We start from the raw sequence: 12,792 nt of genomic DNA on the forward strand, positions 1-12,792 counted from the left end.
ATAGTCATGTATTATCATGCACTACAACGCATTATCACGCAATGTAATGCATTGTCATGTATTGCAACACATTACTACTGCATAGCCATTGCATTGCCATGCATAGCCACACACTATATTAACGTACGTTGCTATGCACTATTATGCACTACCATGCAGCCTATGCATTTGTAATTTGTATTTGTTCTTAATGCCAATATATGGAGTATTTAAGCCCGTGTTTGTAATAAAAAATAATACCATTTTAGAAAAATATATTTACTACTGCTACTTTAACATATAGTCAAGGGTATTTTAGCCATTTAGTTTAAAATATCACCGATTCCTAATACAATATTATTATTTTTTGATACTTTAATATCAATATTATGTCGCATCAAATATTTATACTAGTATTAGATTAAATATTAGAATAGCTTATACTAGCATTAGCTCTCTTTTTCTGTATTTAAAATTATAATAGTTATACTTATTCCATAAGTAAACACAAGCCAAGAGAATCATCAAAGAAAACTCCTGTCGAAAACAAGAACAATCACTTTCTTTTCCAGTCCGCATACACTATCTAGATGCCAATGACGAACCATTTTGATTTCCTTTTTAAGAAAACATGATTGTTCTGTGCCGCTATCGAGACTCATCCGGATAGCATAATAAATGCTGAATTTTGCTTCTTCTCCTTTAAATATTCAATTTCTTGACACTTCCATAATTAATGTTTCTTGATCATACATATTTTCCAAATTATATATCATAAAAACATTAGTGTTGTGTCCACAAGTTTACCATTACATTACAATATTTTGCACTACCAAGAGGAGCTGATGTCATTAAAAAAGTGAAGGTATTTTAGAGTACAAAGCCTTGGATCACCAGCATCTAGTTTCATGTAATGATTTTGGCAGTTAACCAAGATTCGCTATCCTTAACATTCTCACTGTCCAGTTTCAAATCACTTCATCAACTTAAATAGAAAATAGCATACAACGCTTTGCCAGTTGTTTACAAATATAAGCTCATTAATTTCCGCATTTTTTTCTCTATATCAGTTGTCTAACTATCTGCTTCTTTTTAATATGGAATTGGTATATTACATTTCATGTCTACGTATATATATCTGTTGCAAAATAGAGGTGTTAGTTCACCATCCCTCTGTTTGATGATAACCGAGTTTGGAGAAATACGCTCTGAATCAGCAATCTTTTCTGACACCATGACGAACCATTTTGATGAACTATAACTGATTGGACAATAGGTCGCGGGGACCATCAAATGATTGGCTCTTCCTCAAGTTCCAATGAAGGCCTTCAAGGATGCTTCGAAGGAAGTCATTGGTCGAGTCCACCTGGCATGCTGTAGGCACAGGCCAAGGTGCAATGCTACAGATAAGAGCATCGCCGGGTGCTAACTGTTTCCGGTCTTTGCCATCAAAAGATGCCCAAGCATGACCTCTGCTGTTGAAAGGTACTTGGACCCGCAGAGTGACATATTCTGGTAATATCAAAGGCCTGAATGACAATGAATGTGGGCAGATTGGTGTAAATAATATCCCGGGAACCTGCAAGTTGAATATGTATAGTGATTAATTCTGATTATATAATGCCAAGAGATAAATAGATTTAAACAAGAAAACTAGCCAGTAGCCGCTGTTTCTATATAGAAAATGCAAATTAAATCATCTCTTGCTTGAACTTTTACATAAAACTATTCTTCTTGTTGACTTCCTACGTTAAGAAACAAAGTCGTGGTATAAAACTCTAAATCTGAAGATACTACTTTGGCTATGTAACTTATCAGCCTATCAGGTGCTCCTATCTATCTAGAAGGCTCGCTAAAGTTCAAACATATATTAGGAGCACCTTTAGCCAAGATGTAGTGAAAAATTGCTCAACATGTGCAATGGTGATCTTCTTTAAAATAGTCAGAATTTGATTTTGGGTGAGTTTTTTGCACCAAACACCCATTTAGTTTCTATTTTTTGAGCTAAGGCTGTTTTCGCTTTCCTTTGCACTTGAGAATTTTTTTTTTCCTTTTCTTCCATGACAAGCTTCAAGAAATGCATCATCCACTGCATGAATTAGTCCATTTTGGCTATATGACAATATCGTCATCTGCTCAAATGGTTCAATTGATACCCAAAGATGATATAAGAACTAGGTCCATGATTTAAGTTTTCAGCTTTGGCTATAATTTTGCTATTGGAATGATTTGATTATTGGCATCCAAAGATCTACTAAATTCATCGAGTTGTTCCAAAGAATCAAAACGGCCGGTTCGCAACAAGTAAACAACCTCTATACTTGCCAGTTAAGAAAGTAGCATCGATGTCGAGCAATGATGACAAATGTGACTTAAATGAACGCAAGCATGCACCAAAAGCCCAAAATACAGGCTTAAAATATCCACAATCAGCCTCTTGAAGTTTTGTTACTATATCAAGATCCCTCTTTTTAAACTCACAAAGGTAGCTTTGCAACCACTTGTAAGATTCCTCATAACTGCCATGGATCTCTTCTATAGACTTTCGTTTAGCGCAATACGCCTTATGCTAATCTACTAAAACACTAATTTTTTTCTACATATCAACTTGAATCATCTTTGGTGTGTATGCTTCAGTACTCTTCACTTGCTCCCTGCACTTTATCGCGTATGAATAAATTCGTACATTGCTTATGATCCCTCCTAGATATACTTTTGCTGCATGAGTGTTGTCCAATAAGACATTTTATCCTAAATGTATTAACACCTAGTATTTTTATAGACTTTATCTTCTATGAACATTCCTTTAAATTGCATCAGGCAATGATCTTTTGAAGGTTAGTTTTAACAGGCTTTAGTTCAAATCTATGCTTGATAGCAAATGATTTTAATACCTTTGCAAACTCTAATGAATTTTAGAACATCTACCATATAAAAAAATTATTTGATGTAATATATTGTGCCACTTCAGCTTCAGAAATTTCTAAATGTTGTACATAAGATTCTACATAATTAACAATACTATTACTTTGTAAAATAACTTCGCGTATCCCATCAGACGAATTACTTAAAATTTGTTCATTATCATCGTAAGGTTGGATGCACAAGTTTGTCGGCGCATCAACTTTATCTGTTAGAAATGGATTAATAGAATCAAAAATAGGAAATTCTTAAAGATTCTCATCTATTTCGTCATTTAAATATGAATCGAGACAATCAATGATAAGAAATTCTTTACCAAAATTGTCATTGCCGTCATGAGAATGAATAACATTTGCTGTGACAATATTATAAGGATCACATATAAGAGGATCAACCATACTGTCAGGTACATACTGTCCATTTAAGTCAAATGACTAATTAGTAGGATGATTGAGATGAGACGACCTTCATGCCCCTAAATTATTCAAGTTAATATTACTAGGATTTGGAACATTTGAAACAATAGGCTGCTCATTCATTGAATCTTGTATTTGGATTATCCTAAAATAAAAATAATAACCTAAAGATGTCAAATATTGAGGAACTTTTTCTTTCCTTAAAAATAACAATAGTTCAAAATTCGTAGCTAAATTACGAATGACATAACTAAAGTACAACATATGTTGATCAATAATGATTTTTATGCTCAATGTCATCATTTTGAGACGAACCAATATATTAGACTTCTATGAGATGACACTTATTTTAAGCTGACTTACATTATGCAAGTACAGCTTAGAAAAACTAAAGAAGATCCATGAATCATGTAACCAAACAAGATAACAAGTACACATATAGTCCAACCAGAATCTACGTTAACTTTAAAATGTCACACTAAAACCGAATAGACTACCAAAACCTATATAATAATAAATTGTCCATGAAGTTTCAAAAATGAAATGAAATCATCTAACTGCTTCCATAATTCAATAGTACATATTACACTAGGAAAAGCTAATCAAGCAAATTTTGAGGATAAAATAAAAGGTTAAACAGTACCTGTGGATGGACCATGGATCCGCCAGCCGCTAATGAATAAGCTGTGCTGCCAGAAGTAGTTGACAATATTAGTCCATCACCTTGTACAGTGGTAACAAAAGAACTGTCACAATAGCACTCCAGATATGTGAGGTAAGATGATATCCCACGGTCAATTGTAACTTCATTCAGGACTAAAATTGGCCCCTCAGTTTCCAATTCCTCCTTAGCTGTGTCACGGATTACATGGCACTGTAACCGATGGCGCAATGTGATGCTAAACGGTCCCTTCAGTACTGTGTCTAAATAATCTTGATAATGCTCACTTTCTAAGAGATGTTAAAGATCACAGCAGAAAGTGTGGCTAACTGTATTCTACACGAAATGACAAATCCAATTTGCATAATAAATTGCACACAAGCCTGAGTTTCTCTAAGGACCTAAATATTATTAATTTCCAAGAGTTCGTACTCCTCCAAAGTTAAAGAAGCACTTTTTTGAGGCTTGATGACAAAGTGCATATAACATGATCAAGCTCAACGGATGGTTTCTAATATTCAAAGCATGAAGAGACCATATGGAAGTTACTTTTCCTGAATAAATCTAAACTTAGATTCCTATAAATTTCTGAACCTTCACATATATAAAAATATTTACATCAGTAGTTGAGAGGATCAATCATTGTCTCTCATTTAGCTAACTGGCTGAATATCTGTCTCTTTATGCTTTGTTAATTAGCTAAGCATGTATTAACTATCTGCTTCACTCTAGACCATTAGTTACCACCACTTGGAATGGAAAAAGAACCTCACATTCGAGGTAAATGAATATAGAAGGTCAATGGAAGGTGAAACTGGAAATATTATTTGACTCTGTAGCATGTATGTACCAGTTACATGAACAAAGCTACCTATGTAAAAACTAAAAAGGAACATTCATTCCTTCATCATCAAATTGCCATGACTAGATTTTGCAAATGGTTTGCACAAGCTTACTGTGACCACCATTTTAGATCTTCCTATACTGTGGCAAGGTTTTAAACCAAGGTTCATCTGATCGGCTGATCCGGATTGGGATCGGCCTATTTTAGTTAAACCAGGTCAGATCCATAATGGATCTGACCCAGATCTAAGCCAGGCAACTTTACCTTTTTTTCTTGACTTTACCTTATTTTTTCCTCACACTCTCTTTCTCTCTTTCACTCTTTTCTCATTTTCTTCAAACTCACTCTATCTAAATTCTAATGGAGAGATCTAGCTCCGATGAAAACTCCGGCGAACTCCGACGATGCAGATCTAGCTCCGGCGAACTCCTATGACTATGGTTCATCAGCGACGTCGTTATCACAATGTACATGCATATCAATGACGTTGTTATCAAGATGTTGCTGCCTATAACTATGGTTCATCAAGTATTCATTGTTTCGAACCATCACTTTAAGAACTAGAAAAGAAAAAAAAAGCCCTAATTCTCTCCTCTCTCCTCAACTCCCCCAGCCTCCTTTTTCCCTTTCCTTCTTCTTCACCTTCATTTCCTTCTTCCTTACCGTTGGAATCGCGACGTGGGTTCGGCCCGAGCATCGCCGAAGGAAATTGGGACCACCACACTCCTCCTTGGTGAGCCCTCTCTTATCCCTCTAGTTTAATTTCGATTTAATTAAGTAAATTAAAAATACTTATTTTGGGGGTTCTTCGGCTTCGCCAGCAAATTAGGCCGGCCGGCAGCTTCGGGTCGCTGCCGCTCCATCTGGAAGCATCTTGCCATTGGCCTCGTGCCGTGGGCGTTCATCATTGGAGCCCTCGTGGCTCCGGTCGTCGTCGGCCATGGGATCGATCGTCGTTCGAGGGTTCTCCTCCACCTCGCAAGGACGGCGACACCGTGTGGGTGTTGGAGAGCTGAGGGTGCGGCCGGCGAACCAACGCTGCGGTGGCCGCCAGCGTCTTCCTCTTTCTCTTTCCCTCTCTCTCTCTCTCTCTCTCTCTCTCTCTCTCTCTCTCTCCGGCTTGGAGAAGACAGACTTGGGCAACTCAAGTCTGGTCTTCTACCATCAAGTGGTTGGATTCGGGTCAGGTTGGATCCGAATCCAAGGAACTCGACCCGGTTGTATTAGTTAATTGGATTGGGCCTTGGGCCCAATCCATTTAAGTTGTTGGATTCGGGTCGGGTTGGATCCAAATCCAAGGAACCCGACCCGGTTCCATTAGTTAATTGGATTGGGCCTTGGGCCAAATCCATTTAAGTGTGGGTTGGTTGGGCTGCAAGCCAATTGTAGCCTAGCCCAACTAATTTGGGCTTATTTTGGCCCAAATTATTAATTTTTGAGTTAAATTGTAGGAATTTTTTATATATTTTTTAATTAAAAATGTTATTGTTATTTATTATTAAAGGTGGTGATTTTTAGCACGTGAGCTAGGGATTTGAGATTCAGCTGTCTTGCCTACATTCAGGTGAGTGGATTCACTAACATATTTATTTTATTATATTTCGTACCTTTGTCAGTCCATGTAAATTTTCTGTGTGCAAATTTATTTCTTTCATCCGTACGTACAAAAATTTAATTGTTACATTTTCTGTGTGCATTTAATTATTATACTCATTGCATCACCATACTTTGTGCAAATATTGAAATTAGTGAAAAAAACGAGACTAGTATTGGTACAACTTAGAGAATAGTCCCGGTATAAATCGCTTGCGATTTTTCGAGGTGACTCAAGTCTATCTGGAAGTCCAAGGAAAAGTCCTAAATCAAATCACTGCGGTGACTTTCTTAGGTGACTCTGGCGGGGTTAGAGAACAGTCCTAGGATAAATGAGAAATTCCTAGGTGATTCTAACTTCTCTCAACGGTTAGTAGAAAAGACAGAATGTGTTGATCACATAATGATACCATCTGATGACCCTAACCGGATCAGCTATGAAGAAAAGTCTCGAGCGTCATCTCGAAGTGACTTCTAGTTGATGTGGATCCACAGGGTTTAGACCCATTGAGATATATGACAGTATAAATATTGAAAAGATGTTAATACGTTAAAACTGTGCAAGGTTACAAGTTGTGACTCTTTATGGTTATCATTTTTATTATTTTAAAGAACATGCTTACTACAAATTGTTATGGATATTGTTGCTTTCAGTTAATCTTATTCAGCATTAATATAATATAGAATTTATTTGGTTTTCGAGTGGATTCCACTCACTGAGCTATAGTTGTTGGCTCATGGATTCTTATTTTGTATTTATTTATCTATCTCAGGTAATAGTCAGCGGAGCGACTGAGCGAGATGTACCCGAACTCCACCTCTACTTAGGATTCACCTATTTACTTTTCCGCTCTTTTGAATTTTATGCTTTAGATTAGAAGATTTATTTATTTCGTTAGAGACTCAAAAACAATAACCTCTACTTAGGATTCACCAAATGAAATATCCAATATTGTCATCTCATCTACAGCCATCATCTTAAGGTGTATACACCAGCAGAAAACAGACAATATCCACTTCTCATCCGTGTCCATTCTTTCATATTCTCAGCTTATTGAATAATCGATCCAAGAGGACTTTAAATGATGGTATTGTATCTAGTATCTACTGTATTAAATAAACTTTTCATTCCAAAAAAGACTTCATTTTGTGTCATTATACTTATGTGAAACCTTTATATTTTTTAGCTGTTCAAAGTTCTTTAACTTCTAATTTAGGATTTTTCTTTTACTTCTTGTAAGTTCCTACAACAATTTAAGCATGGAAAATAGCTAATAAATCATGCACCAGACTATATTTGCAGATGCGCTTAGTTTATTATAAAAGAGTAGATTACTGTTAGGAATCCTTTTCCCCTTTCAAATGAACCAATAAACACCCCAACAGATATATGATATTTCAACTATATGCAACTGAAACTTCTTTATAGTTTGCAGAAGAAGCAGAAACATCCACCTCCAATGGAAACTTGAACTTCTATCAAGAAAAAAGTAGATAAAACACCTAAGCATAAAGAAACAGAGCCCAAGTTAGCTATTAATCTGTAAGATAAAACACCCAAGCAGAAATATCCTTTCCTTATGTGTCCAAGAATCCCCTTCATGGTTAGAGATAACATATTAATAGTTCTGACTAATAGAATGTCATATTCCTTCCAACTCAAGACTTATGTATTTTAAAAGATGCAACACAGTGGACCTTCCAAAGATGGCTGTGCCGATCCCCCGCAAACCATTGGCATGCCTTTGACATATTTTTAATAAAAATTTAAAGTACTTAGAGATACTTTTGGGTCTTCGACATGTCAATCTTTAATTTTTAGCTTAAATATATATACTAAAACCTACATTAGAGTCGTTTATCTTTAGATTACTTTAATAAATGACATATTTTATTAAAGATACAGCAAAAGTCAAATAGAAACATTATTCAATACCTAATATAATTGAATACATTATTAAAACTAATATTAATAATTGAACACTCATTATTATGATTGAATGCTCTACAATATGATTGAACATATAATATCATTCAACACATTGATATTAGTTCAATAATTAAAACTAATACCTAGTTGTATGAAGAATGATGAAAAGAATAAAAAACTTCATTTATCAATAGAAAAATAACATGAGAATGTTGCCTCAAATATTATTTATATTTTCTAAAACTCATCAAATACTAGTATTGTTCATTGTAATGTCTCACATAGTCTTCATATAAATATAAATTTTGTAATTCTCCTATGATGTGATGGGTATTGAACATGCATGAAAACGATAATCGTCAGGATAGGCACATCATAAGCATATACATATTGTGGATATAAAGTATAATAAGGATATTGTGGCTTCGGTAGGTGCGATCGATATGACGGTAATGATGATGATGATCTGATATTATCACATGAGTGCACGCGCTCTGATGTCTTGCTACATATAGATTCAAGTCCTTCTCTCATCTGACTATAATCACGTTGACCTTAAAATTGTCCCTTTCCTTTCTTCTGTCTCTAATAAATTCTACTTCATACTTGTCTAGGTCTAGCCCTGTGGTATTGATCTTGAGTGGCATGTGTGAAGTTTTCTCTTCTCTGTAAAAATAATGCTTCTTTGAGAAGGCTATGTAGCAGGGACGCATGTCTTATCCCCATCATTATCGCTATTAGTCCTACACTAAGTCTTATCATTATCATCATCAATTTTATCTAAGCCTTCTAAGGGATTACTTGGACGTGAAGATGGTCCAACTCGACTAGTAACTGGTCGTGAAGATTCAGCTCGACTACTAGCCAGTCGTCCATGTTCAATACTCAAATGACCACCACTAGCTTGGCCTCTTGAGGTTTGACTCCTTGTATTTAACTCTTTATGAGAGTTTTAGAGGTACTTAATGCCTCTAAACCTCTTAGCTCACAAGAAAGAGAGTGAGAATGATGAATGAAAATACGAAAAAAGAGAGTGAAAGAGTGATGAATGAAAATACGAAAAAAGACAAGAAATAAGATTAGATGATAAAATATAAGTTAATTATTTGATTTGATTGAAAATTAGAGGAACGGCAAAAAAAAAAGTTAGGCATGAGCTGCTATTCTAATAGGAATATTTTAAAAGAAAATGACTAAAGAATCTAAAGATGATTGACAAAAATAAAAATAAAAGTTAAAAAAATGGTTCCACATGACATATTATGTTTGTCGCGTGTTGGGTCAACAAAATTCATTTTGAACCTCATGCGATCTGTGCCAATCATCACGGGTCAGTATGCACTCATGCCGATCGGCACGGGGGTGTGCCACTAGCACCCCTCATGTCAGGTGCCATCATTGACACAACCATCATTTGGACCTTCTAACTTGGGAGCAAGTTGGCCATGGCCAACAGAATGTGATAGGAGACCCATGGTTGGCTGGATGATCTGGATCATATTATTACCCAATTTGAACTACACATACTCATCTATTTTAGCCTTGCAAGTTATAACTATATGCTGTACTGAAATTAGCTAGTGAATTGCTTTTGAAAGTGACGTCACTCGTCAGCATTGCACATAAATGTTGTCATAAGAAAATTGTAGTCATAAGCTCTTTTTATTATGTGGCAAAGAGGAAAGTATTTCTTCAAAAAGTTGCCACTTTCTTACTCTTATTTACCATCAACCAAAGACAGCCTAAGGCAAGTACATAGTCAGATGAAATAAGACAGCAACTGATGAAGTAAAAGAAAATATTTGTATAGCATGAGCATATTTACATAAGATATGAAAAATCCTGAAAGAAGGAATATGTGGTAAGAAAAAGTTTCTGTTTAGAGGATTGTAAACTTGGTAATAAATGATAGAGGAGCTGAGACCTCCGCCAATGTGTTTCGGGAGGCATGGTGTGTTCAACCTTGTTCCCATTTCTAAAAAGGCTGCTTGCATAGCTCGAGCATGTGCCCCAACATGCATGATGAAAAGTCTTACCATCAACAAGGGAGGTCTCTTAACAGATCATTTAATAAGTGAATAAAGATTTAAAAGTATGGAATATGGATGGCACCAATAACTATATTCAGAAAGAGAAAATGACTTAGAAGGATATGAAAAGGGGTCATGAAGCCCAGTGATCCTAGGGAGAATGGAACAAGAGGGGGCACTGGTCCTTTGAATAATGATGCTGCCTGTACAAACAAGTTACTGCATCATCACAAATTAGAATTTAAATACAACCAAGGAAAAAAAAAGCAGTCCTAACCTAAATTTAGTGACTGTGCAATAAACTGATAGTAGTACATTATAATATCCAAGTAAATGGGCATAAAAATACACATGCACGTATGCTTTACAATTGCAACTATGTTGCAAACCATGCTTACCATCAGGATGTACATCATCATTTATGTTTTCATCCAACATATGAAGGGTTCAGCTAAACAAGTTTGAAGGTGAGAAGGCTCCATGATTTAACACTCTGAATCTTCTAAGTAAAATCTTGTGAGGGCTTATCATGAAACCCATTGGCCAGATGAGGGGTAGAATCATCTACTCTTATTCATTGCAACTCAGGTTTGCAATTAGGAAATTAGATTTTGCACATTGTTTATTTCAAATGTATTTTAAGGTGAAAATTTGATTTAGTTCTAACTTATCTTATTTGGTCTGTACAATTATAAGCTAGAAAATTGGGACATCTTTCTAAAGAAATGGTTTGGAGGGAAGTTGATTATGCATCAAATAAAGCCCTTGATCATAAAGAGTCATAAACTTACAACCTACAGGAAATATTTTATTTTACGAACACATTCTTTCTGAGCATCATAAAATATATTCTCTCCATTTTTATTGGATTTTGATTGTCTAGTTTAGTTTGTAAGAGGGTGAAATTAAGAGCTTGAAGGGCATATCAAACAAAACAAGTAGACAGTAGATCAGAAATAGGTCTCGCAGATATTGGAGAAATGTGTAATCTTTCAAATGTTGTGAATGCACAAAAAATGCAAAATTTGACGAATGTTAAAAAATAAGTTTCTGAGTGCACGAGACTATTATCTACACAGGGTTTGGGGAGAGGATGTACACAGATTCATCATCATTTAAAGCTGGCCAATATACTAACTATAATAAAGGAAACTTTCTTCTTCTTTTTTGGGAGAAAATGGTCCATAGACAATAAAGGAAACTTCTCAATCTGCAAAATAGTAGGTAGCTAACTGTATCAGCATATTCTTGAGGTGACGTATCTTAGATGCCTTCGGAATGTCTTTCATGGAAAAGAAAAGGCTACATTTAGTTTCTTAAAGGTGATTATTTTCATCAAATCATAGAAGCAAAAAAAGGAATTTATTTAACATAGGCATTTTAACTCCATTATGATATGCACAACAAAATAGTGTGTATACATGCTATAGTATCACCAGAAATATTTGACATTTAGCACAAAAAAAAAACCACAGGTTATTATTTTAAAAACATTTAGGATTCGAAGCTACATACCCACAGAACCGTGCCATCACCACCAAGAGTTACAACAAGATCAATCTTTGTATGCAGGAGCTTTATTTCCTCATCTATAATGAATTGTTAGTTAGTCAGAGACAAAATGGCTCTGCAAAAATGATTAAAATGCCAAAAGATCAATCAATTCATTAAACACTAAAGCTTCCAATTATGAAAATAGAGATCAATTCATCAAACACTAGAGTTTCCAATTATGAAAATACAGAGAAAAAAAGATGATGATACCATATAAGGAGAAAAACATGTTGTAGAGTTACAACATTCATCAACAGCATCTGGTTAACCATCAATGTGAGATGCAGGCATGGGGCAGTAAAGTTTTAGATATATCTTTAAGATATTAGAATTCATATTCTAATAGGACTCTTATTTTTTTTTTTTTTAATTATAAAAGGGGGCCTAGAAGAAAACCCTAGAAAGATTTTTAGGAAAGAAATTAGGCGGTACTCTATAGTACTGAGAGAAAAAAAAAAGAGAGAAAAAGAGATTATTCTTGAGGGAGATTAGAGAGAAAAAAAAAGAATAGAAAATAGAGGGAAAAAGATTTTATCATATCAAAAAGAAGAAAAAGAAAGAGAAGACAATCATGGAGCACTTTGGAATTCATGTAGATTACGATTAGGATGCGAAAATTAAATTATTTTGGATTGAGCGATCAAAGCAAGTTCCCACTCATATTTTCTTAAGTTTTTATTATATAAAAATAGAATTGATGAATTATAAATATCTTTATGTTAATTCTTATTCTGTTTAATTTTATAAGATAAGAAACTTTACAATATGATGATGTCAATTATACGGGAAGTTAAGAAATTCATTGTTTTAAGAATTTTCAATAAAGAATTAGAAATGTTAATATTTTGCATTTTATAGAAAAT

At 34.8% G+C, this 12,792-nt stretch overlaps 1 protein-coding gene across 4 annotated transcripts in view; it reads right to left on the bottom strand.

Moving 5' to 3' along the window:
- Positions 1-938: 938 nt before the first annotated feature.
- LOC140790401 (probable NAD kinase 1) overlaps positions 939-12,792 on the bottom strand; it is a 33,753-nt gene continuing 21,899 nt past the window's right edge. For all 4 annotated transcript variants that reach the window (XM_073140466.1, XM_073140470.1, XM_073140467.1 and 1 more), the window contains 4 exons: positions 11,891-11,964; positions 10,499-10,578; positions 3,961-4,267; positions 939-1,558 (listed from right to left, as the gene is read on the bottom strand). In XM_073140466.1, the coding sequence (XP_072996567.1) occupies positions 1,235-1,558; positions 3,961-4,267; positions 10,499-10,578; positions 11,891-11,964 (785 nt within the window). In that variant the 3' untranslated portion in view covers positions 939-1,234. The remainder of the gene's footprint in view (positions 1,559-3,960; positions 4,268-10,498; positions 10,579-11,890; positions 11,965-12,792) is intronic.

Source organism: Typha latifolia, chromosome 6, assembly GCF_019914945.1.
Source record: "Typha latifolia isolate L0001 chromosome 6, TyphaL0001v2, whole genome shotgun sequence".
In the NCBI taxonomy this organism is placed as follows: Eukaryota; Viridiplantae; Streptophyta; class Magnoliopsida; order Poales; family Typhaceae; genus Typha; species Typha latifolia.